The 27,536-nt window shown below is 38.2% G+C and overlaps 1 protein-coding gene across 8 annotated transcripts in view; it reads left to right on the forward strand.

Moving 5' to 3' along the window:
* Positions 1-27,536, forward strand: part of LOC140673700 (uncharacterized) — a 77,619-nt gene that overhangs the window by 31,371 nt on the left and 18,712 nt on the right. For 5 of the 8 annotated variants that reach the window (XM_072906804.1, XM_072906801.1, XM_072906802.1 and 2 more), the window contains 3 exons: positions 12,662-12,834; positions 17,316-17,519; positions 17,864-20,965. In XM_072906804.1, the coding sequence (XP_072762905.1) occupies positions 12,662-12,834; positions 17,316-17,519; positions 17,864-18,526 (1,040 nt within the window). In that variant the 3' untranslated portion in view covers positions 18,527-20,965. Of the gene's footprint in view, positions 1-12,661; positions 12,835-17,315; positions 17,520-17,863; positions 20,972-27,536 lie in introns of those variants that run through there. The other 3 variants (XM_072906806.1, XR_012048087.1, XM_072906807.1) reach the window with 3 other exon arrangements.

Below are 27,536 nucleotides of genomic sequence, written 5' to 3' on the forward strand. Positions count from 1 at the left end.
TCAAATTCGCTATTAGATCTCGCTTATAACTTTATATAAGAACATTTCAAAATTATTTTTTATAAACAAAAATATTACATTAATTTATTTAATATTTATTCCTTTATCAGTTTATCATTAATTTATTATTTGCTGTAACAAAAATACATTTGCAATAAATTTAATAATTAGTCTTGAGCAGGAGGTTCCTTAAGTTTACTTGAATTACCAATTGGAAATTTACGTCGGGACGTGATTCTCGAATGATTAATGAATAGCGTCGATGAACTTTATATATTCAGTATACAATAAAAAAAAAAGGAGAACTTTGCCATGAGTGTGCAGTGTTGTGTCGGAACGGTTCGGTCGTGCGTAAAAGAAGTCCGTGACGAAGCTGAATGCCTGCGCGTTGCAAAAACGTCTCGTGTTTATGAGAATCGATGCGTCAAATCGATCGCCGAGCGTTCCCCGAGGTCTACGAGGCGTCCCTAGATCGTCCCTTCCCGTCGAGGTAGTCAGCCGGCCACTTGATGCCGGTTATATCGCACACGCGAAGGTATTAATATATAATTAACCGGTTTGGTTGTAGATCGTATCTCAGAAAAGCCTCCTTATCGGCTGGCCGATACGCGCCGGCTACCCATATTATGCGAGGATCTCTTCTACGTAGCTCGTTCGACGGCCTTCTCTCCACCCCCCTTTCCCGAACCCATCTCCTCGTCCATCTCCTCGTGTACTCTGTCGTGGATTTCGTCGATCGAAAATTGTATTGTGTTGGCGGTCCGGTTTACTTGGAAGTCACGATGTGCATTCAAGGATGCAAATACTCGAGAGGGATCCGAAAAGAGGGTTTCGATAACACGTAGTTTTAAGAGACCGAGGAGATTGTCAAGCGTGATTATTTCGGACGCTAAATCTAATCGCTGTCGCGCGTAAAAATGAAAAAAAAACTTACTGTGAACGTCACAACAAATGTCATTAATCTATTTTTGTGTGTATTGTGAGCACGTGTTAATTTACAGCCGGTAGATTCTTTTACAGCTCATCGAGCAGTTCTTTTCAGATTCATTCGTTCCAGTTCTCGTCTTAATTAAGTCCTCGCTCTCGAGGACATCATAGCGTAATCAGCAGGATCATATACTTGTAAACGAGGATTTTCTATATCTCAAACTTGTACCGTCACATTATTATGTGCGTAATCAAGCGAAGAATTCACGCGGCTTAAGATAAACTCTGAGAGATACGCGGTTTTCTATATATAAATATAATATTTGTAAAAAAAAAAAAAAAATTGAAAGTTAGAGAATAGATGTAATAATAACTTCATACAGTTGATTCTCAGAGTGTTTCGATTAAATGTAAAAAATAGGCAGAATCTCTAGGTATTATTACAATTAGGAAGTCGAGAAGTTAACGAACCATTTAAAGTTGAAGAAATTTGTCTCAATCCATCTCGCTCGCGACGGACGCCAATTCCACGAATCCCGCAGGGCTTTCGAAGAATGCGAGTAAAATGTCGGGCCATTTCTCAAAACTAAAGTCTTAAGAGAGTCCGTCGAATCGTGAAGTCTATTAGCGCCCGGGAACGGGTTTCTTAATTTGACAAACGCGCGGTTATTGCAACCCGCTATAATTTCATCTAATTAATTCAGTCCGCGCTACCGCCGCGACAAACCTCTCGTGGACACAACCGAGCTTTAATATTTCCAGTTTCCTCCTGAGCTGAGATATAAATATAATTGTAGTCTCTGTGTATAATAAACCGAACGCTTCGTCTGTTGAATCATATCGTCTTCCAGGTTGAATTCACGATGTCTATTATGGCATATTAGGGCATCGCTGTATAAATGCGATTCTATAAATATAAAATGTATAAGTATATTCAATATACTTAGAATTTTTTAGAAGAATATAAAGTGAACTGCGTTTTGTCATTATGTGCAATTTTTATTAATGAAATAATGAACTAAATACAGTAAATCCTCGTATAGTTGCGGTTCATATAAAACGGTAAAAAAAATTGCAATGTATAACGCGGTCGATAAATTTTAAATTTTTAATTTCTATACCTACAATTTTGATTATACTTGGTTGGATTACGTAATGAATAAATTGTTAAATTCTTTTTTCGTCTGTTTTGTTTTTAAGTAAAACAAAAAAGGTTTTTATTGTTATAAAACGTTAATTTTTTTCAAACATATTTCCGAACCTTTTGCATAACCAATGTGTATCGCGGTGTCATATGACGTAGTCCCTGCGTTTATAGGTTCACTGCATATTTCTCATAAAAATGCTAAAATATCTTATTTTAAGAATCCAAGTGATCCAAGTATCGTACGAGTAAAGAACTGTTCTCCTTTCTAGCAAACGCGGAGACGTTTCAAATTCACTATTCATCGTCATCTTTTCCCCTTCGTTATTTCCACAAAACAATAATCGTTAAACACAATAACCGCTCATTTCGAGCCCCTTGTTCCACGTACTCGGCGGATCTCTTCGTTTCGCACCTCGCGAGTCAGGTATGACGTTAGGAGTCGTTCTCGGAGCAAGAGTCGAGACCTCCTTTCCCTGCTCTCGGTTCGGCGGGTGGGGGTGAGAGGGTGCTCGGAGGGGAATGTAACCGGGCGTCAGGAGGATTGATGGCGTCTAGATGCAAATGCAGTCAGTCTGGCACGCAAGCAACGTATCCACCTACCGACGCCTTATGCCAGTTAACGCCTTACAGCTTAATAATCTTGTTCTCTCTTTCCCTTTCTCTCTCTTTCTCTTTTTTCGCCCATCCGTGTCCTTTATCACACACACGCTCCCTCTTTCGCGCGCGCGCGCGCGCGTCAAACTAAATTACTTTATTAACCCCCTTTTCCCGGGATCATTCTTCCAACCTTCTCGATCTCTCAGAGGACTAAAACGACCGACCGATCGGTCCTGACGCAGAAGCGATCTTGTAGTTCGTTAAACACCGATGTCATTAAATTTATATTAACGTTTAACGAGGTCGCAAATAATTTATAATGACAACGTGAAGAATAAATTCTCAGATTTAATAGATATAAAGTCAATATTGAATTGGAAAATTACATGTAAATAGATTCAAATGTGCACTCGGTTAACATTATTCTCTAAGGACATTGCATTTTTCAAGAGAATAATAAAAAGGCTATTAATGAGCAAGGTAGATTAATATTGGAACAAAGTAGAAACAGTCTTATAAATCTATGACGTAACAATAAAGTTTATTTAATATATTTAGCTTTTGTTAAGAAAGTTCTATTAAATTTGAAAAAAAAAAACTAGAGAATTAGAACGGGAACGGGATACAATCACAGGCGCAAATGGTTGAGCGTTTAGTACCACCTTCGCGGCATTCCGGTACCTAGGAGGGTTTAATCAACCCTTAAAGGGGTGAGATGTGGTCGTGTAGTTTGGAGCTGACCCGAAATGGGTAGCGTGTCGCTGGCTCACCTGGAAACTGGTGTTGCTTGCCAGGTAGGAGGCGACGGCGGTCTCCTGGGTGCCAGGATGTCGTTCCTAACGCTAATGACGTCGTTGACTCTCACTTAACAAGAGACTACCCTCTAAATGGGGGCTTGCGTCCTGGAAGCGGTCCGGCGGCGCTTGCCAAGCCGGTGATTACGAAACTCACGGATTCACTTCTGAATTGCATTCGTCGTGCAAATGCTATGCACTTTGTGCCCGCGTTTCGCAGCTATCGTCCGTCGCGATAAGTTACGATAAATGATGTTTTTTTTTTTTTATAACCAAATGCGTATTATCAAACTGACAATCTGACTGTTAAAAATGACGGAAATATATACAATATGACAAACGAGGAGTGTATTAATGTTGCCGAAGAGTATATTTGCAAATATTTATTCTGACAATCCACGCGCGATGTTAGACAGATGAAAGAACGGACTGCAGTTACTGTCACATATTTTCTTTAATTTCGACATATTTAAATCAGATGATACGCCTGCTACGCAAGCGAATCGTCGGACGTTCGCGCCGCGACAAGGTCACGATGGCACGTTGATACGCAGAAGTGTTTCCCGGGACAACCCAGGTGTAATTTCAATTTAATTGCACGTTATTTCGGTCATGCATACACACATACACGTGTAGGGCGACGAGACGAGACGAAGCCTTATTAAAGCGCCTTCGGGCTTGCCTCTACGCTGACGAGCTCGCTCGTTTCACCTCGCCTGGCTTGCAAGGATCGTGGAAGACCCGTGGAGGAGGATACTCGGGTGCCGTTCCTTGGGAAATTATCCTGCGAATCTCCATTTTCTCACGGTGGTACATCAGCGATAATCGAATAATTAATTTCGTAACTTTTCTTTCAATTTCTCTATTATTCTTCGATTTCAAATAAATCCGGAAACACGTTCTTCAACGTTTAATTTTACGAAATATCGCGCAAGTACATCTATAATCAATAATGATTAATAAAATAAATTATAAAACAATATACAGCCATTGACAAAATTATTAGGCATCCTTAAATTTTCCGTGTTTCTTGTTTTGTTAACAGTATATAAATACTGAAAAGATTAAAACATTTTAAAAAATTATCGATAGCACTTTAAAGCTGAAATTTCAAGCTTTAAAATGTTTTTTTTAATTTATCGTCCAGTATCGACAACATGTCTGAAAAATACTGATTTAGTTTCAAAATTATGTACCTCGGTCAAAAAAAATTGTAGGAAAGTTTAAAGAAAAGCATTTTGTAGGCAAAATGTTGTAGTTTATGGATAACTTGACTTAAATTTTTCGAGAGAAATTTTTAAACAAAACAATGTTCTTTTTCAAAGCACAGAACAAGGAAAATACAAAAATTTTGTGTTTTAATGTACTGATAACGCATTAAAGTTGCTATCGGTAATTAAAAAGATTTTTGTATTTTTCTTGTTTTGTGTTTTAAAAAAGAACATTGTTTTGTTTCTTAAAATTTTATTTTATTTTTGACACTCTGCAACTGGGTAAAAAAATTTCTCTCGAAAAATTTAAGTCAAGTTCCTACAAAATGCTTTTTTTAAACTTTCCTATAATTTTTTTTAACCGAGATACATAATTTTGAAACTAAATCTGTATTTTTCAGACATGTTGTCGATACTGGGCGAAAAATTATCGCAAACGAAAAATTAAAAAAACATTTTAAAGCTTGAAATTTCAGCTTTAAAGTGCTATCGATAATTTTTTAATCTTTTTAGTATTTACAAAATAAGAAATACGGAAAATTTAAGGGTGCCTAATAATTTTGTCAATGGCTGTATATGATAAATAAATTTAGCACGGAAAAGAAATTAAAGCAAGAGCGAAAATTCAGTTGATAATTTATTAAATTTATTTGCGAAGAAAAATAAGAAAGTATACAAATAAGATAGACTGCATTAATTATCAATTGGTTCGCTCCTAATCGCGTTCGATCGTTTTCAAATTGAGAATTCTTCCGAAAAAAGATTATCAGGGGACGCAGGGGCGTCCGATGAAGAACCAGTTTCGCTAATATCTACATACGATCTTTCTTCCTCTCTTCTCTGTCTCTCTCTCTCTCTCTCCCTCTCTCGTCGCATTTCCATCGCTCGTTTTCCCGGCGAATAAGACGTCCGCATAAAAGAGAGTTGCCACGAAGGGTCGCGTGCGTCGTTAGAGGCCAGTAACGTATCATCATGCGATTACACCGCGCTAAAAACGTGCCACGTCAACGCGTATTAAACGCACACAGCCGTGAGCGATCGCGCACACCGACATGGAATCGTCTATAAAAACGACTCGTTCGTCGGTAATTGATTGCGGAGCTTCGGTCCAGAATTTCGCGCAAAATCTTCGCCGACCACGCCAGATGATGATGCTCTTCGTCTCTCATTGGTCGTATACTTGCCACATCCCTCGGGAGAAAGGAAATTTTTCAATCGTCTTTCACGCGAGACGTTTATTAAGGATCGTTAGTGGACGGACATTTCTCGTGAATATAAAATAACTTCTTGGGTATAAATGTCTAAAGTTTAAAATTACCAATACTTTTGTATAGTGAAAAAAAACAATAGCTATTATAAAAAACTGGAATCGACATTAAGGATATAAATTCGATAAAAGTTTAGCAAATATTAAAGTATCAGTATCGTCAAAAATACGATTGAATGCTTCTTTTCCATTTTAGATTTTTATAAAATTTCATATATTTTGCATAATAATATGTTAAACTTAAATAATAATATTTTAACTTTTACAAAATTTAATATAAAAGTAATTTAGGAAATAATGAAATATCACTATAACAAAAAATGCAATTAAATGCTTCTTTTCTGTTTTAAATGTTTACAAAATTTAATATACATATATAATATTTATGCAAATAATATATTAACTTTCTCTCAAATAAATAACATGAAAAAACTTGTTAAGCTTAGGTCGAATATTTTATGTAAAATATTCTGCCATACGTATAATTTGATAGCATAAAATGTATTAAAGAAAAGAATATAAGCTTATATAAAATATCTGCTTACATACTATGTGCAAGTGTATATTAATTTGATTGACGATGTGTCGGTTAATGCTTAAAGTTAAATGCTTAAAGAATAGTTCTTCTAGTGTGCGTTTTAATTTGAATCATCGGCTTAATTACAAGCAACATAAATCGCTGATGTCGTAAATCATTAAATGCCTTATTAGCTTTTCCGACGGATATTAAAGACAGGTATTTTAAAATGCGGCAAGATCGCGACACTGAAAGTAAAAGAACAGATAGACCGCGGCGCAATCAGAGTGGAACGCCCGAGAAAACGGCCGCTAATTAGATCATTATCATTGGAATCGCGGACAAGAATCGTGTTTGAGGAAGTGTACGTCATTTACGAAATGACGATCCGTGACTGAATTCGTAGTTATTGTATTTATTGTATCTGATAATGAGAGACTCTCGCAACACGCGAAAAGTATCAAGTATGTTAAGATAAATGGATACTTATAGAGGGGAATCATCTTTTCATTAACCATTAATAACGAACACGTATGATCTTTATTATCTTGATCTGATATTTTCACGTTGATATTGGCATTAATTTATTAACTCTTCCCGTACAAGTACAAGAATTGAGATTTTTAATTTAACAGAGTTAAGCCGCTCTTTAAAAAAAAAAAGCGTAATATTAATTTTTTTTTAACATTATGTCAAAATATATTTGAGACAAGTAGACTTGCGTGAATTCTTTAATTATACAATTGATCATAAGTAATTATTATTATATTAATATAATTTATCAATTATTATACAATTTGCAATTATAATTGATTGGTAATGGATTCAAACAAATAAATTTCAAGATAAATTACAAGATAAAAATTACAATTGACAGAATCATTTTTGAGAAAAATAACCGACTAATACGAGGTCAAGTATCTGATCTGAATTCCGAATATGATATTTCTGTGAAAATAGAGAAAAACACGGTGACAGTGCACGACAATTTTTTATCGTTATTCAATATGTGTAACGATCCGTAAAGAAATATTTAAGATTATTCTATCAAGTGACATTTCTATAAAATAACATAATAAAGATATATGCATAAAAGAATGGCAGAAAATTAAATAGGGAACAGGCTCTTGTTTTTTTAGCTTATTTCAAGTGATCTTTAAAAGATTATTATTATTATTATTCTTTTGTCTTGATATATTAAAAATTAAAATATTATAATTAGTAGTTAAATATTAAAATATTAAATTAAACATGTTACAACAAGAAACAATATAATTTATATAATATAACGTTAAATACACATAATTTTCTATCAAACTTTTGAATAAGTTTATTACGTATTACATTAATGACAAAATATGTTAAAAATGTGAGATTATTAAGAAACAAATTCCAAGTGTGACAAACAATTTTCAAGATCTACATATGTTTCTGTTATATCATTGTTATAATTATTACGAAACATAAATGCAAGTTGGATCTCGGACTGGAAATCAATTCGCGATTTTTCGTGGCAAGCGACGCGACGCGACGCGACGGTGTGGTACGAGTTGACCTCGTGGAGCAAAATCACGTGAACGCAATAACTCGCGCGTTTTCTTTTTCGCTCGAAAATATTATATCGTACATATACATACTTATACATACACGCGGATTCGCGGTCGAAATGTATTTACGCGATTTCGCTCGACCGTGATCTCTCGGCCGGCCAGAAGGCGCGGGAGTCGTTATCGGGCGCGGCTATCAAAGTTGATGGATGATAGCGGGCGGCGCGCTAAATAATTTATGAGGGAACGAGTTAAACAATTTTCACGTCCGGTTTGATCCGTCGTCTTAATCTATTTTCGTTGCGGCCGCTCGCCTCGCAGCGGAATCGCATTTCCGTTTAACGAGGGAAGCGCCTGTCTCCCGGCGTAACGCACTTGGTGCATAATGAACCTGACATGATGATAATGAGTCGACTAATTTCATGATATGACCACGACGCCCTTCAGCTACGCAACGTCACTTTGTGTGTGCGCGCGCGCACGCGTGATTCATATAATTATGTGAGTAATTAAAAAATTGCAAGTGTGTTATTTTTTCTTTTCGTAAACAATGGCCAAATTATAATAAACAGACACACGCGCTCTCGTACGTGCCGCGGTAATAACAGCACGTTTTACTGCGTTGCGTAATTTGCATTGATCCCCAAATAATATCGAAATATTGCGCGTGTATACTTTATTTATATATACACGTAATTGCGAAAAAAAAAAAAAAAAAAAAAGAAAAACATTATCCGCCATAATCTTCGTCGCATTCGCTCAGAGTTATTAATTACTGCCGCTTATATTCCATTATGAGATTCGGTGCAAGTGAACGCGCTGTGATTGGCCGGCATTGACACGATAAAGGTATTATCGTTGGCGACGATCCTTCAACCTGCCACTGCGCCAGAGAGCGCGCTTATTACGGATTATAGATTATCAATAATGAGCGAGAGACGCGGAGCGAGCGAGACGAGGGCCAGATAAATAGCATCTAATTACGCTGATTAATGCCCAACCCTCGCGATTTTTCACTGCCTTTGGCCACCTCAACGACGATCCCGCGAGCCGATTCGTAAACAGCCATCTACCTGCCATCGAAAAATCTTAATTGACCCATTCTTTTGAAAGCTGATCGAAATTATCCGCGTCGCCAGATACGACGCGATTAATTCATCGAAAAAGTTTTGCATTGTGTTTTCAACAATAGTATCGCGCGATAATATGATTCTCACACGGGAAGGTGATTCTCTGAAATTATATCGAAATATTTTAATTTCTCTATAAATCACATTAATTATAAACTTAATGACGCGTGTTATTTTTTTTTTTCAATCTTATATTTTGCGTTTAACAGAATATCTATTCTCTGAAAAAAGAAAACATGAAAAACTTGGAATTCTTAGGAATTATTTTTAATCTGGAAAAATCAGGGAATTCTTGTGGAGTTTTATTGTGATTCGAGGAATTTTTAAAAAATTCTTTTCTTTTGACAATTTTGTTCTTGACTAAATATTGTAAACAGTAAAAATATATTATAATATATGTCTATCTATATATATTTTTTAGTAATAGAGAAATAAAAATTTTTAAAAAGTCTTAAAAATATTCTTTTTATGTAGAATTTGAGCAAAAATACCGAAAAATATCTAGAAAATCAGTGAAATTTTCAAGAAATTTTTTTAGAAGATTCGAGTAGACACCCTGATTTAATGACGTTTAAAATCGTGCGAAAATAAAATACATATATTTCACGTCACTGACGCGGACATTGGGATGATATTGGAAGCGTTGTAAGGTCAGGATTTCACCATGAAACGCGAAATCGCCCGAGAGTCTGTTCTGGCCTATCCTCGCGACCGCGATACGAGCGTTTCTCTCGTCTCGTCCCGCGACGATCGAGATAAACCGGAGGAGGGCTCCGGTATTGCGCGGTCAATCATAATTCCCGATCTTTTATTCAATTCCGGCCATTAGCATGCATACGCGCAGCATTCCGCCGATTCCGGTCGGAGATATCGCGGATCGTCCTCATAAAATCACTGAAATTCCATGTTTATTCAATACAGGGACGCTGCTGCCGGCACGCGTCTTATCTCGCGCGTGTCTAGATAAGATGGGAAGCGATTTTCGGTGTACCAGGCTCTCTCTCTCTCTTTCTCTCTCTCTCTCTCTCTCTCTCTCTCTCTCTCTCTCTCTCTCTCTCTCTCTCTCGCCCGTCGCGAATCACGCGCGGTTATTGCTCTTCGGACGTCGGCCCGGAACCGACCGCCATTTTAATCAATACCGAGGGGATTTTGCGCAATATTGGTCGGCATCGTCGAATCATCCTTTCTAGTGAATAGTAAGATAAATTATTATTTTTTTTTGTTTCAATAACATTTTATTGTATTGCAATAATTTTCTTTCTCGTAGATTTCGTCTCGCTTAAAATAATTTTGATTGTTCAGCCGATTGCTATTTCAATTTTGCGGTGTAATTTTTTTTATATTGTACAATAGATTACGTGTTTAAAGATCACTTTAAAGATCCGATTCTCACTCGATGAAATGTTTACCTTGCGCTGCATGTTACGGGAACGGTGCGAAATTAAGATAAATTCGCGATCGTTCACCATTCGACGTCGTCCTCTATCTTCGTGTCGCACGAACATAATAATTCCCGTCGAAAGTATACAGTACTTAATTCGATATCGATATCGATCACACGCGAGATAAGCTGCCGCAAATTATAACGTTTCATTGCCCATGGATGTTCAACGATCCACCGATCGGTCGTCAAACTTAATCTTTGAAAAAGGAAGATTACCGCTCTAGCACCATGTGATGATAATTTTTTTTTCGATAATTAATAATAATAAGAGGAAGTAATAATAGAGTTATTTTTATGGGAAATGTATACAGAAATAAGTATCGAAAATTAAGTTTGCGAGCATGAGATATATCGTAATTATAACAACGTTGAGAGAGAATAAAAGTACAGGGAGACATGGAAATTATGTACATTGTAATATATTGAAAGAATACCAATTAGAATCGGATACTAATCTGTAAAACGGACGGCGACGTTGGGGAATTTTCATCGTTGAAATCCCAGTGAAATTTCTTCTCCAAACGCTCTCTGGAATTACGTAGGAATTACGAGCTCACGTTAGAAATTATGTTGTTAGATTATGTCTATGAACAATGATGATTGCGGCTATAATCTCTCCGTTGCTCAGCGCGTCACGCTCGGCTTGACACTACAACTACGAATAAATGGGCACACGATCGGCTTGTGTGTTGCCAAGTGTGCGTGCAAGTGCGCGAATTCATCGATTTACATCGGCAAAGTGGCGAGCACGAAAGCGAGCGCGCGCCCCGAACGTTGCAGCTGCTCGATCGGAGGAGAAGATTGAAGAGTCGCGCACACTTTACTACATGGTTAACTTCATTATCGGAGAACGCGCGCCTCAGTCGTACTACAACAACAACAACAACAACGGCAACGGCAACGGGCCGCGTTATTGCACGGCGGTTAGCGTAACTACTGCATTTGTTTTCGCTGCGAGACGTGCACTTACGCGATCCCGCCGCGCCAGCAACAATGGCTCGCGACGATTAAGTAATTGAGGCTATTTCGTCGTCGTTGTTGTTGTTTGTCGTTGTAGCCGGGATACCCTGGCTCTATCCTGGTTCTTGAGCGCGTTGGACCGCTGAATCCCTTGGGATCTTCTTGATCCTTAAGACTAACTCTCCGACTTTCACTCCTGGAATCCTCCTCTTCATCTTTCATTCCTTTGAATTTTAATACTTCAAGCTTCTGTAAATTTTAATACTAATTTATGAAGAATTTCTAAATCTTCTTCTTTCAAACTTTGAATATTTTAGAAATACACTTTTATGAATAGGTTTTTTATTTACGGTAAACTAGGGTATGATGGCCATAGGATGTAATTTTTTCAATAATCATCGCTACATAGTGCGCTTTTTTAGTCATTATCAATCATTAAAGATAATCCATCTTTACAGTAGTTTATGTGCGTACATTATTCGAAATAACGATATTGTGAATTTTATATCATATTTGTACTTTTGACTACCCGCAAAGTTTTTCATTTGTCCACTAAAAACTGTTACAACGTCGAATAAATTACAGTTAAGCTATCGTAATCGACGTTAGACATATTATAAAGATATGTAAATTGTTACATCACCTATAATTTTTATTTTCGTTTTCACTATTTTTTTCTAAATATTATGGCCATCTTTTCCTTAAAAGTTGGGAAAGATGGCCAATGCTTATGTTGTACTATTTTGATAATATAAAATGTCCATTAAATATTTTCCTTTTAATTTCGATAATATTTCGTAATTTAAGCTTTAGTAAAAATAATATGCCAAACACTATTAAAAAATAATAAAAAGAAAAGTATGTTTTTTTAAGAAACTATGGCCACCTTACCCGAGTTTACCTTAATAATAAATTTTTCAATCTTGAAGCCTTGTTTTTTAAATACTTGTTAAATTGATGTTAAGTCTTTTTATCTTTGATCCTGGAAATCTCGAGAAAAATTTCAAGGAGATTTTAAAAGAAAATAGAATTAGATATTTGAATTTATGCGGAAATATATTTCACATCTTTTGCCGGTTTATATTTTTCAAGATATTTTTATATGTTTTTCTCTTTCCAGGTTGCGACGGGGAGTCGGACGAGGGCGGAAACAAGAGGCGAAGAAGTAGGACTAACTTCAACAGTTGGCAGTTGGAAGAATTAGAACGGGCCTTCCTGTCGAGTCATTATCCCGACGTCTTTATGCGAGAAGCCCTGGCTGTGAGACTCGAATTAAAGGAGAGCCGCGTGGCAGTGAGTTTCTTTTTCTCTATCGTCATTCATTTTTCAATGATTAAATATACGGTATATTATCTCCGAATCTCATAAATAATGCAAATGAAAATAAAAGAGTGGAGCCACGAATAAAAATATGGAACGTAAATTAATGACAAAGCTGTTAATCGCTGCATTTTTAAATCAACGTCAGTAATTAACATTTATTTTAATTTGAAAAAAAAGTTTGAATATAGATAACAAAATTTTATTCTAGTTTCAAATATACATGTGTCTGAAAAAAAAAAAAATAATTTTATAAAAAGTGACATTTTTATGCAACAAAGTTGCAAGTTGACAGAAAAAAATTTGTAAGAAAGACGTGCAATCTTTGCGATACCTGTTACGTGAACATCGCGTGATTCACTCGTCTGTCCAATAATAGCGCAAAAGAAAAAGATAGAAATAGAATTGCAAAATTAAAGTCGAGTCGTTTGCGGAATGCAATCGGAGTATGATGCAAAAGAAGATAAGAATGAAGACCGAGAGCGGGAGGGGGTGAATGAGATATAGAACCGGGGAGGTACATCGGTATGGAAAGAGAAGAAGGGAACGGATGCATGCGCTATTTACGGGGCTTAAAGCGCGTGTCTAAGCGGATAAATATAAATATCCGCTTGAAGGATCTGAGGGTGACCGTTTGTCCGACCGGCCGTGAAATTGAGAGTCCACCCTTCGCGGTCCTGTCGAAGGATTCGGCTGGATTGGCATTCGTCGAACGCGGGCGTGAGTTATCCGAACACCGGAAGAGGGCTGGCCACGTGGAACAGATTTAATGTCAGTTTCGCGGAGCCTTAAATGACACGTCGCGACGGATTCTTACGAGTAAGGAAGGAGGCTTGAGAAGGACCTTTTGTAAGGGTCTGTTTTATGAAGCAATCACATACTTTCTGTTTTCGATATTTATATTATATCTTTTTACACAGAGTATATATTCCTTGGAAAAACATAAATACTTAAAATCCCCAGGGATTTCTTTTGCGCTTGAAAAAAATCAGGGAATTTTCACATGGAATTTTTTATTTGGATTCAGGAAATTTTTTAACAAATTTTCTCTTTGATCATATTTTACTCTCATATTGTAAACAATTAGCAAATTAAGCTATTATAAATATATATTTAAGGTTACAAAATATTTAATACATCTTGTGCATTTAAATATTCTCATGAAAGTTATTCAATTTTTTCAGTACATTTACAAATTTAGCGCTTGATATGAGCGAAAACTATTAGAAAACATGCAATAAAAAATTTATTTTAGAGAAAGTTGCATTAAAAATATCTTTAAAATATTCTTTTTATTCCCGAATTTTTAATAAAAAAATATCTGAAAGCTCAAGAAATTTTTTTACAAGATTTGAGTAGACGCCCTAGTATACCTATTAATCGAATCCTTTGTACAAAACTTTTTTGAAGAAATTAATTTCAAAAGTATCTAGCTGTAAAATAAAAGAACAAGGAATTTACCCTCGCAGAAACATAATAAAGAAACAATAGCGTCCTATCGGAGCTGGCGTTATTTAAATGGACGATCGCCGAGCGGATAAATCTGCGTCGATTTGGCACCCTCGAGTAGATCTCGAAGGTAACGGAGCAGATGGACCAACTACCCCCCGGAGACGGACTGAGGGGGCAAAGGTCCGAGGCCGGAAGCAGCCTCCCTAGTCTCTGTCGACCCTCGAAAAATTCGATCTCAAAGTCATTTTAAATTCGTGTCTATCGCGCCTCGTCCATCTTTGATGGACACTGTCGTCGAATAAATCCGCCTAACGTTTCGTGGAACTCGGCTAAATTTAAAGCGAGCGGTTTTTTTTTTTAAACATCCGATGCCTTAATCCAGCGACAATAACAAACCAAATTTACAGACAGTAGGGATGGTTCTCTTAATTTAAATTCGATCGTTCGCCGGCTTGTTTGGCTGCTGCGATGTTTCGAAGAGACACCCGAAGAGAAGCGCATACGTTCATACATATAGGGGGTTATCGTACACGCGGTGATCGATGTTATCTAATCTGAGAGCTATTCCCTGTCGTGGGGAAGAGTCCCTTCGAAAGGACTGCGCACCGGCTGCGCGACATCGTGTCACATTGTGTCACCACTCGGCCGGGTTATCGTCTCCGCCATCTCGCTCGTCTCTCCCTGTGCACGGCAAAATCTCCGATACGAAATCCCTCGTCCACGATCGGGCAAGGAGAGAAATTCGAGAACGCCCGGGATCAAAATATTTTGCGTTGTCCCGGGCACAATTTTAACACGTGCATTAACCTACACTTATGACTCTTGAAATAAATAAACTCGCCAGCCACACGACACGTGTTTGATTTATCGCGATTGAAAAAAGCCATTATTGAGACGCGATTTGCATTTAACGACGAACGTCAAACGGGAATATCGATTCGCATCGATAAAAACGGCGTAGAATGACCGGGGACCGTTGATCGTGACGCAATTTTATTGTTCACACTTGACTTACGGCAAAACTCGATCCGCAAGAAATCCACGTCATTCTTACAATTGAATACAGTACTCTTTAAGATAACGATATGATTATACGCGGTTGCTTTTTTTTTTTTTTTTTTTTTTGTCCGACATTTATTTTCCGCTTCTTTTCTTCCGTCTCATGTATAAAATACGACTGATTAAGTAGCCTCCATTACCGTGAAAATAAGAAGATTGCAAGGAGGATTAATTACAAGCAACAGTTTAATCGATTCAGCGCACTTCTCTTCCGATGCGCTCTTATCGGCGAGGCGGGAAAACATGCTTTATTAATTGGCGGAAACGTAATTACATTAGAATGCATTATCTTCTCGACAGGCGTCGTACGTGGCGATTGCAGTTATCTATAACGACGTCGTTCCCCGAGTTTTTGTGCCCCCGCTAAAGATACTGCGCTTTATGCATGTTAACCTCTGGTCGTTCGCTCGTACAATATAAAGCTGTACCTTCCTGAAAAAAAAAAAAAGAAAGAAACTATTACTTGGCCCGTTCGAAAGCGGTTGCCTCTCCTACGTAATCGGGCAAAACAGCTTGTTAAGTGGGCTATCGGTCGCCGATAATTTCTGACAAATAGCCACGCTAATGCTCAAATCGTGTTTCCCACGCGTTAACGTAAATGTCTTACAGCTGTGCCCAATTCTTAACCACAGGGCGTCTCTTAAGGATTTTCAAACTATTCGGTAGCGTCTTTTCTGTGTTCGGGAATGGCTTTTCTTCGTCGGGAGAAATTTATCGAACGCCGCTTTTATAGCTTGCAATTTCCAACATTATTCCGTCCTATCTTTGGTATGTATTTTTTTTTTTTTATATATATCTTTGCATTTATTTAGATCCTTATTGTTAAGAATAATTTAATGCAACAATTTTTCTTCACAGCACATATCTAAATATTATCGGGCTGAAAATAATTTCGTTACAGCAGTTTCGTCTAAATTACAGTAACTTTTAAAAGTCAAAAAGCTAGAGATTTAAATGGTGCAATCGTGCGACGGAATCTAATAGAGTTGTCGAAATAATCGAATTAATTACGATCACCTTCGAAGTTTAATCGCGAGTAACGGAGGGACTCGCAAGACAGAGAGAGAGAGAGAGAGAGTTTGGGTTCTGGGCTTATTCCGAGGGATAAGTAAAGTGTCCTAAAGTCGAAGAAAGTCGTAAAGCTGGTCGTGACGCAAGGAAGGCGTTTCGGGGAGCCGAGGGGATCTATTGATCTTCGGCTCGCGTGAGCTCAGCGCCGCTCGCCGGCCGTGCCGTACAACTAATGTCTTCATCTCTCCCTCTCGCCACCTCTTCGCCCCCCAACCCCCCACCCACCCCCTCAATCCCGACCCCACGTCCCCTCGAGTGCGCCCTCGCTAACCCCGGTCGCGCCGCACGGCTCACGCTAGCCCTAAATCGTCGTTCATGCCACGAGCGTTCACGCGAGCAAAGGGTTGTCGTCCTCAATGAATCAGGACACCCGGGAGGGTCGTTGGTCCTTGGTTCCTGAGACAGGAGTCTTCCTGTAATTTCGGAACTTAATGCATCCGCCCTTCGTGTCGCTTCTGATAGCGCCGTGCGAGGGCGGCGCCGTGATTTAAGCAGCTCGCGGGGAAATTTCGCGTCGTACAAGAGGAAGATCCGGATGGGAGCTTTAGATTTACGAGACGTAACCGGGCGAGCACCTGTTACAATTGAGGATCTGCGGGGAAACAACCCGTGGTTTCATCAACGTCAATTAGCGCTTAACCGGTGGTTAAGTTAATCATCCTTCTTTCGAAACGGACGAGTTGAATTGCGGTTGAAATCGATCGAAGGTTCCAGATGAGAAAGATGCGCCTCGATATTACATTTTCTTGGATATGAAATAGATGAGTTATCAACTGGTCGATTATACTTTCTAATACATAGAGTTAACGCCAGTAAAGTACTCGGTAAACATCGCTGTCTTTCAACTCGGGACGACTGGGTCGCTGTTTCAGGTGTGGTTCCAAAATCGAAGGGCAAAATGGCGGAAGAAGGAACACACGAAAAAGGGCCCCGGAAGGCCGGCGCACAATGCCCATCCTCAGAGTTGTAGCGGCGAGCCTATTCCACCCGAGGAACTGAGACGGAAGGAGCGCGAGAGGCGACAGAAAAAGTTGCTGAAGGCTCTCGAGAGACAACAGCGGAAACTCGCTGCTAAAGTAAGAGAGTTTGTAAAACTATATTCTCTTTAGCAATTTAAAATTTATATAATGCTTACGTTTTTCTCTCGCCCAATTTTTTTTTTTTTTCTAAAAAAGAATTTCGCTCATCGGAATCTCGGAATGATGATTGCATCATAATATGTAATTAAAATGTAGTACTTATTTAATATATGAAAAAAAGACAATACATAATTTAAAAGACATTTTGAAATATTGCAAGTTTATACAGAGAGACCGCTTTTACGTATCGCATGTAACTGATGGATAAAAATCAAGTAGTCAAGAGTTATCCAATTGCAAACTGCAATTAATTAATTAACCTTTTTGATTCTTAATTTCAGGGCATAACAGTGGACCTGTCGACCCTGCGTGCCGAGTGGGAATCTCGTAGCGAAGCGGGTCGCAGCAGCTCGAGCGGTCCTCTCAGCAACTCGTTTGGTCAACTGGGCCTGAACAACGAGAGCAGCATCTCCGCGTCCGGCAACGATCCCAACGAGGAGATTGACGTCGTCGGCGGATTGGATTCCTGCAGCGAGAGCGGAAGCGAGCGGGTGGACTCGGCCGCCGACGGTTCGGTGGACGGCGAGTGTTATCCTACGCTCAACAATAGCGCGAACGAGACCGGCGAGCCGCGAAAGAATCCGCAAAATCCGCCGGAACACTTGAACCATCAACCCGGTATTCACCATTGGGGCTTGAGCCTGCTGGAGCGACGACGCGAGCTGGTGGGAGTCGTCGGGACGGGCCGTCAACAGTCGGTCGGCACGGGCGCCAGGAATAATCTCATCAGGCAGGCCGCCAGCGAGGAGGAGGTCCAGAGCGGCAGCATTGATCTCTCGGTGAAGGGCAGGGAGGAGAGAAAGAGGCTGAATCCGTTCTCCATCGACAGCCTATTGGGGAACAACCACCGAACCTCGAGCGCGGCATCGGAGCGTAGGCCGTTGACGCCGACGTCGCCGACGTCGCCCGTCTCGTCGGCCTGCACCTCGCCCTCCACGACGTAGTGAACAGGCGTGGATGAGACGCCGTGAGGTGAGCCGGATTAAAAAAAGTTGAGTCGCGCGCGAGAGCCGAGGATCTCTGTGCGGGAATTATCGGTGACGATAAAGTGCCGTTCATCGGGGTTGAACCGCGCGGGCCCAAGTGGCGAGAAGCGTGTTGGACTCGTTCTCCCGTCGAGATAATTTGCGCGAGAGGACCAATCGTGATAAGGGTTGAACTGGGCAAGTTAATATTCCCGTTCACATTTTTATCAGGATCTTTTCGCTTTGATCGAAATCGATAGTTTCATCATGCATATTCTCGCGTAATAGACATTCTCGCGTTCCTCGTCGTGAATGCGTCTTGGATTCTCGGTATCCTTTCTTTCGAGTCCGGGGGAAATTAAAAAAAAAACGAACGAGGAAAATTTATCAGAGAGAAAATTTAAGTCGCTATTTCGTTGACAGAAGGACTCGAGGATCTAAAGATTGCATTTCATCGACGTGGATCGGCAAGACTTATATCACTTTGACATATCGAATGCATGCGTGACCGTCGTAGATCGAGTGCGTTTGATTTCGTCTATTGTGTTTCCTTTTAAAAAAGAATGAAAAAATGTGCAATAAACGCGGACAAGCTCGCCGCTAGGCGGCTTGTCTGTCTTTGAGGTAAGAGAGAGAAAGGAAAAGAGAGAGAGAGAGAGAGAGAGAGAAAGAGAGGGAGAGAGAGAGAGAGAGAGAGAGAGAGAGAGAGAGAGTGAAAAATAGAGTGCGAGGAAGAATGCAAGTGCGTGCGCGTGTATTTAATGTAAATAGCGGGAGAGAGGTGTCTGTTTTATTTAATTTGAGTAGTCGATACCCCAGTGTTCGTCGATCGCGGATATTATTTAAAGCAATAGGGCAGGGGTTCTCAACTCTTTACACTTGTCATATTGGTGTGATTTTCATTTCTCTGTAGCGGAAATAGTAGAGACTAGACAAGATGAATAAATTTTCCCAGCAATTTATTTCAACTAATAAAACATACACATATATGTATATGTACGATGTGAAAAATCAATTTCAGGTACGCAGGAATATAAATAAAAGTTTGAGGACCTCTGCGGTAGAAATTTGCCTGGCGTTGTATATAGATTTAAAAGATCCTAGAGAGGCGGGCGTGATTACAGCGCGGTACAAAGATTTTCCTCCCGCGACCCCCGTAAGACACAAAATCGTCCCAGGAGCTCAGTTTATAGTTAGGGGTGATAAGAGTTGCCATACGATGATCCGGGATATGCGAAAAACCAGTACCTATATCATATATCCATTAAAAATATATTAATTTATTCTCCAGACCACGCGCCGGCGTTCTCAGTCATTGCATCCCTTCGTCTCATGTCGTCCCATCCTTCTTTTCCTCCCTACTGTGCATCTGCAAGAAAAGTGACACTACAGAATTGACTCGCCGATTTGGACGGAGGTTGCCAAGTAAGTTGAATTAAATTTTAAAAAAATGATCTGTAAAGATTATTTTTTTTTTTTTTTTTTCACGTCGATTAAGCATATGCCATTAATTAATTAAACACGTTAGTTAATTTAAATGGAATTAAACAGTCGCGTTAATTCACTTATGATGGATGGTGAAATAAAAAAAAAAAAAAAAAAAAAAAGCAGAGAGATTATATAAGTTTCGCTAAAATAGAACTATAAAAGCATGTCAGAGAGAGGAAATATCGCAATTTTTTACCAATTTATTTCTCTCCCGTTGTGGACGTAGATCAATTCCGAATTTACTTAAAAGAGTACGACCCGCGTTTGCAACGCGGACGATGTTTATGTAAATCCGCGTGAGAGCGCGATTTATGCTCGAGTACGGGACGCTCTCGCTGAAAGTCGAGGGCTTTTGTTCGTTTAAACATCGCGACGTGAGGAGGGAGAGAGGGAAAGAATAATAACGATGTATACGACAATGCGGTCGCTGTCGGCGTCGCGTGGCGAACAATGAGCCGCGCATAAATCATAGACGCGATGTAACATCGCTTCCGCTGTTATATTGCAGTTGCGCGACGCTATTTACATTCGGCGCCGTTACAAAATATCGCGGCCACCGATTTCGAAATTTTCTCGCCAACTAATCTCGAGGGTCCCTTTTTTTCAGAAGAATTTTCAGCCCGCTTGAATTTCGCACAGCCTTATTAAACGATTATATATTATAACTGAAAGATATACGGGATGATAAAATAATCAGCTTTCCATTAAAACCATTCGTTAAATGGGGTTATCAAAACCATGAATGTGCAAATTTTCCGATTAATGTTATTTTCTTACACAATTTTTAGACAAAGATTCTATGCCAGAAACGCGAATGGCAATAATAATAAATCATATCGAATTTGAGGTCACGAAAGTAATAAATATATATATTTTTCAGAGCAAATTAAATTTTCAAATTGCAATAACTCAAAACTATAAAATTGTATATTCATAGTTTTGATAAGGACGACGCTATTCGAGACAAAAAAATCTATTTAATTTTATATATAAATATGTGTATATTTGATTTCTAATATTTTATACGTAAAAGGATGATTGAAAGGATAATTTCAGTATTTTTTATAAAAATATGCTCACATTCACGCTCATATATCTTTTTTTTTTTTTTTTTTTTTTTTTTTAATTTTTACAACGAAACAAAGAAAACCGTTTCTTTTACGTAAAATATTACAATAGTCGAATTGTTATTATTTAAAGAGGGCTTAAATATAAACGCGATAGATTCGCTGGGAGAGAAAGCTAGCTCTCTGAAATGGCATTGGCACTTTAGCGAATAGAAATCGACAAACGTGGCGGGATGCGAAGGGGATGGGAGGAAGAAGGTAATACGCGTCGCGCGAAGACAATAAAGCGCGCGTCGCCGCTCGCGATTTATGTTACGAGCATTTACGCGCCTCCACAAAGGGCCATTGTGCGATCGCGACGTGGCGCGGTTAATATTATTAGCCGTCCACGAGGAGCCCGTGCTTAAACGGCTGATGCTTTCTGCCCTCGCCTGAGGACTCTATTACTGGCCGATCCCTCTCTCGTGTGACGCGACTGCCTCCTCTTCCTTATCCATCGCGCGGTCCATTGTCGTCGCGGACGAAAAATTATCCCCTTTGGTACAGAGAAGAGTTCATAGCAGCTTCCTGATCGCCGAAGAAAATAACGTGTCCCGGAAGAAAGAAACTGTAGAAATATTTTTGACATGTAACGAAAAATTATATATATACGTCACGCACTTGTTAAAGATCAATTTCTCTGTATTTTTTTATTCAGTTTTATCAATCAAGATTATGACTGATTTTATTATAGTAAGAGATAGTTATATATATATGACGATTAAATTTCAAGTAACTGTCTCTTGCTAATGAAACGAGTTATTTTATGCTTAATTTATATACATAGAAAAAAATTAGTATCAAATTAAAAAACTTATATACTTTAATTAACGTCATCGTTATTTCATATATAAACAGTTATATATAATCTTCTTAGATTTTATAATCCTAAATTTTAATAATATAGTTTTATTTTAACATTATTACGTAACAGTCATCTGAAAAATATAATATTATTAAGATATTCTCAAAACAAGAATAGTCTCTTTTTCTGCTTATATAAAAGATATATATATATTGAGACATTAAAATTCGAGATTGATTCGAGGAGCAGGCTTCACTTGGCGCTTGGGAATCCACGCGAAAATGATTCGTTAATGCTCGCGATGATTCCCGAGGAGGACATGGGTGTAAATTATCCTGGGATCGCGATTAGAGGGTCGACCAGCCACCTGCCGGATTCACGCACGGAGAATGCCAGGTATTAATAATCCGACGATTTACGAGATCCCCCGATCGGCCGTTCTCCTTCATTAGGAGGACGCTTTTATTGTCGATTGGATGTAATGTGTATCGCTGCCCGACTAATCATAACGCGAGAGAGGAGGATAAAGACGAGAGCAGAATATCTTGAGCATCTTATATTTACTGACTTTAACGTAATTCAATGCCTCAGGAACTACCGCGCTTTATCAGAGCCTTTTGACGGATTGTTAAATCCTGCGCGTCTTCTCTCGAGTCTTTACAATTTCTTCGAACCGCATGTTCCTTGGAAACACGGAAATTGTTGAGGTAGATAGATTCGAAAGATTCTTTGTGTTAATATTTTACGATTTAATCTTTATGAAGGATCATTCCCAGTTATTCGGAGAGATTAAAATGCTGCTTTGATAGATAAATGAAGATATTATATGTATACAAAGGGAAAGAGAAAATGTATTGTAGATTGCGATAGATTGTGTTTTTTAATTGAATAGGATAAATAAATATATAATTAAAAGAAAACAAATTTTATTATTTTCAATTTTTATCTATATATTTTTATAATGCCAACATCTTTCGCAGAAAGATTAAATTAAACCAGACATTACTAGTGTATAAAATAAATGTGCGTAAAAAGATAACTCCAATATACATATATGTATAAATTATATGTAACTTGGCTGATGAGAAAAGAGGGAATATAAGATTTCTTGAAACTTGAATACCAACCTTTTGTTTTGAAATTCCGGATAAATATCGATGAAACTTGCCGAAACCAATGAAAGAAATTAAGTTAAATTCATTCTGCATCATTTGGTATGAATCGTGATCCATCTGTATTTAAATCGCGGCAACTCTATAAAGATACCGTGTCGCAATCGAGTACCGCAGCCAAGTCGAAAATGAAGAGATCTATTTATCTCGCTCTGAATTCGCGGAAAGGACGAGGGAGAAGAATATGACTTTGTATAGTTCCCTTTCGCCGAGGTGTAACTCGATCGAGTTCTCGATCCAATAGATCAGGCGGCAGATTCCTTGCCGGTTATTACAAGGGGTCGGAGGTTGATCGCTCGCATAATCCATTTAGCTCTGATCACCTATCGATACCGATATTTCCCAGAGGTATCGGCTATCTTCCCGCTCGATCTTCGTCCGACAAGGCCCTCTCTCCTTGTCTAGATGAGCCTTACCCACTCCGCACCAGATTAAATATCTGAGTCTGGTCTCTTCTCTCTTTCTCTTTCTTCTTTCTAGCTTCTTCCACTGGCTCCTCTCTCTCTCTCTCTCTTTTTCTCTCTCTCTCTCTCTCTCGCGTCTTCTTTCCGACGTTTTGTCTACGTCTTCGAGCATTCCTCGATAAGGGAACTCGATAATTTCCTGTAAATTAATATTTCGCACCTGTGTGCTATATTTTAGCTTGGACCAAAAAGAAGGGCAGTTTTTCGATAAAGATCCAAGATAAAACATCGTATGCGTGATTTAACGAAAAATAATTTTGCCAGTTATTTAAATTGCATTTTAAACTAATCACACAGAGAATTTATTATAACAAATGCTCCAGACTCTTAATATCCAAGCTCGTGAGAGAAGGAGAGATTCTCTCCATTAAAGATACAGCCTTGCTCAGAAGTATTATACACCCTTAAATTTTCCGTATTTCTTATTTTGTTTATAATATATAAATACTAAAAAGATTAAAAAATTTTTAAAAACTATCGACAGCACTTTAGAGCTAAAATTTCAAGCATTAAAATGTTTTTTTAATTTTTCGTCCAGTATCGACAATATGTCTGAAAAATACAGATTTAGTTTCAAAATTATGTATCTCGGCCAAAAAAAATTATAGGAAAGTTTAAAAAAAGCATTTTGTAGGAACTTGACTTGAATTTTTTGAGAGAAATTTTTTTTACCGAGTTGCAGAGTGTCAAAGATACAAATAAAATTTTTAAGAAACAACAAAATGTTCTTTTTTAAAGCACAGAACAAGGAAAATTCAAAAATTTATCAAATTACCGATAGCAACTTTAATGCGTTATCAGTACATTAAAAAATAATATTTAAAATATTATTTTAAAATTTTATTGTATTTCTGACACTCTGCAGCTCGGTAAAAAAATTTAAGTCAAGTTCCATAAACTACAACATTTTGCCTACAAAATCCTTTTCTTTAAACTTTCCTAAATTTTTTGTTGGCCGAGATACATAATTTTCAGACATGTTGTCGATACTAGGCGAAAAATTATGACAGACGAAAAATTGAAAAAACATTTTTTAAACTTGAAATTTCAGCTTTAAAGTGCTAGCGATAGGTTTTAAGAATTTTTTAATCTTTTTAATATTTATATACCGTTGACAAAATAAGAAACACGGAAACACGGAAAATTTAAGAATGCCTAATACTTTTGCCCATGGCTGTATATGTATATGTAAAGCATTTCAATTAATGAAATTTGATTTATATATATTCTACTAGAGAAGTGTCTGCGTTTAAACGAGTAATTCTGAAATTGTTTCCTGCGGCGTAGAAGGCTTCGAATTGAGACAGCTCGGGCTTGGCGTACTCGCGGCCAGCTCGTCCCATAAAATACCGGGGACTTGGCCCGGCGATCGCCATTATGCATGTACATAAATCGGTGCGCGGAGCGAGTACGTAGCTCGTCGTGTACGGGAATACGGCTCTCTACCTACGTATTAAGTCGTTTCTCGAGTTTCGCTGTGTACGAGGGACGGTGCTCTCTCATTTCCACGAAACGACATGCGACGGGGATGCGCGACGGGGCTCGCGAAAAATCGAGGAACGGCAGTTTGCGGGCATATCATTTTATCAACATCGAAAGCCGCAAAAAACCTACGTATAATTTTAGAGGATCCGCGCGCGAAACTCTTTCCGTAATCTCTCAAGGACTTTTTGAATATTAATTAAGTAGAGAATTTTTTTCGCGCCGCCTTGACTCGATGACTTTAACGTTTATTACGGCGGACAAGCGTGATTAATTCCCGAGTATCGATCGATCGCGACGTATCAACATACTTTGTCTTTTTTTTCTTTTTCTTTTTTTTTTCTTTTTTTTTTTTTTTTTTTTGCGTCTCTGCAGTAAGCGGCGAGCGCAATCCCGCCGGATATTGAAAAGCATCCATCTACGGCGGAACCGGAGGCGGATCGGGACTTGGCAGGAGATCGAAGATGCGAGATAAGGAATTAATAGCCGCTTTTGGCAACGGGCCCGGACTAACTGGCGGGAACAAATTTTATTACCAAATTTTCCTCCGCCTGTACGCGCCAAGATGGTAGATATCGTTGCCAGCCGTGAACACTGAGGCTGTTCGCGGGGACCCCGAGCTTGTGTATATATGTACATACTCTTGTTCGTGGGATCGAGATATCGCGCGCTGCCTCACGGGCGGTCGCCACGCTTGTTGGATTCACTTTTCTGCCAAAATCGATTCTCGATCGTCCGGCCCCTTAGGCCGACTTTAAGAACCTCCATGAAGTCGCCACGAATTCGCCACGAATTCGCCAGAATTTGGACAGCAGATGGATGCGGATTTTGAGATGATTCAACGATCAATGAATCTAATTTTCTTTTTTTGTTATTTCGGCAAATTTTTACCTCGTCGAAATTTATCCCAAATTTAAAGGCAAAAGATTGGTATTGAAAAATATTATATACTTATATAATATCTATTTTTATTATTATATTTTTTATAAAATATTCTCTCTTCCCTTTTTCTTATACATATTAGCTAATTCATATGTAATTTAAATATAATTTGTATATTGGAATCTTTTTAGATATTAACCCTATATAATTGATCTGTCCTTGAATTAGACTTTTCTCCAAAATATTTTTGCAATATAAAGAAACGTACCAATAAAATTCGAGAATAATTTAAGTTAAAATTGATAATTTTTTTTTCTGTTATTTCGGCAAATTTTTATCTCGTCGAAATTTATCCAAAATTTAAAGGCAAAAGATTGGTATTGAAAAGTATTATATACTTATATAATATCTATTTTTATTATTATATTTTTTATAAAATATTCTCTCTTCTCTTTTTCTTATACATATTAGCTAATTCATATGTAATATGAATATAATTTATACATATATTGGAATCTTTTTTAGATATTAACACTGTACAATCAATCTGTCCTTTTGCTTTAATTAGACTTTTCTACAAAATATTTTCGCAATATAAAGAAAAGAATGAATAAAAGTCGAGAATAATTTAAATTAAAATTGATGTCATAATCTTTTCCAGTCAATTTGTTTAATTCTCGTATTATATTCATTCGTGTATTAAACAGCATTTTAGCCTTTAAATTTTTTATAAAAATAATACAAAATAAATTAAACATGCAAATGAATAGAAGAAATTTACTTCTCTTCTCGATAATTATTAATAGAAATTCACGATATAAATCCCAAAATCAAAGAACTGGCTGAGACGCAAACGAGTATTTTCCAAGTTTCTACACTTCTTACGAATTGTCTTTCATTATAAAATGTTTTCCTTGCCGGTTAATTCATACAATTTCCACGAAGCGTCACGCTGGAAGGCGCAATCATCCCGTAGGATCAGTAATTTCGCCCGACACCTGCTAATGCACGAATGTGTCAGCAGCGACGAGCGGTCAAAGAATGAAATTGAGTATTATGCTAATGCGAAAATGGTTGTGCAAAGCTCTTCGCAATGTTGCATGCGATATAGGGACCTGCGTCATGCCGCAGCGCTAAATCTCTTTCCGTTATTACGAGAAAAAACCGGTCTGCGCGAAAGGATGCCGCGCGCGCGAAAATATCGCCATTTACAGGGAATGTCCTCTCGAACGAGCGGCCGGATTATCCGCCGGCACTATTTTATCAAGCACCTGTCGACGTAGACTTTTCTACAACATTGCCGATGTATGAGAGAACACTAATTAGGCAAGATTAAACGAATCTTTGAACTTGTGTTTACTCTTTATGTTTGTCACATTTCTTTCTTGGAAGGGTCTTTAATGAAAGATCTAGAGAAGAAGTTGTCGAAAAGACGGATTTTCTTGGAAAAACGTGAGCTGGAAATCCCCCAACCCAACCCAAGGGAGGCTGCAAATTTACTTCTTTCAATCAATAATAAGTTATTTATCACCAGGTATATACGTTGGCCTATACAAGATGATGTAATGTAATTAATAGTCGCTTGTTTGA

The sequence above is a fragment of the Anoplolepis gracilipes genome, chromosome 15, assembly GCF_047496725.1.
Source record: "Anoplolepis gracilipes chromosome 15, ASM4749672v1, whole genome shotgun sequence".
Classification (NCBI taxonomy): Eukaryota; Metazoa; Arthropoda; class Insecta; order Hymenoptera; family Formicidae; genus Anoplolepis; species Anoplolepis gracilipes.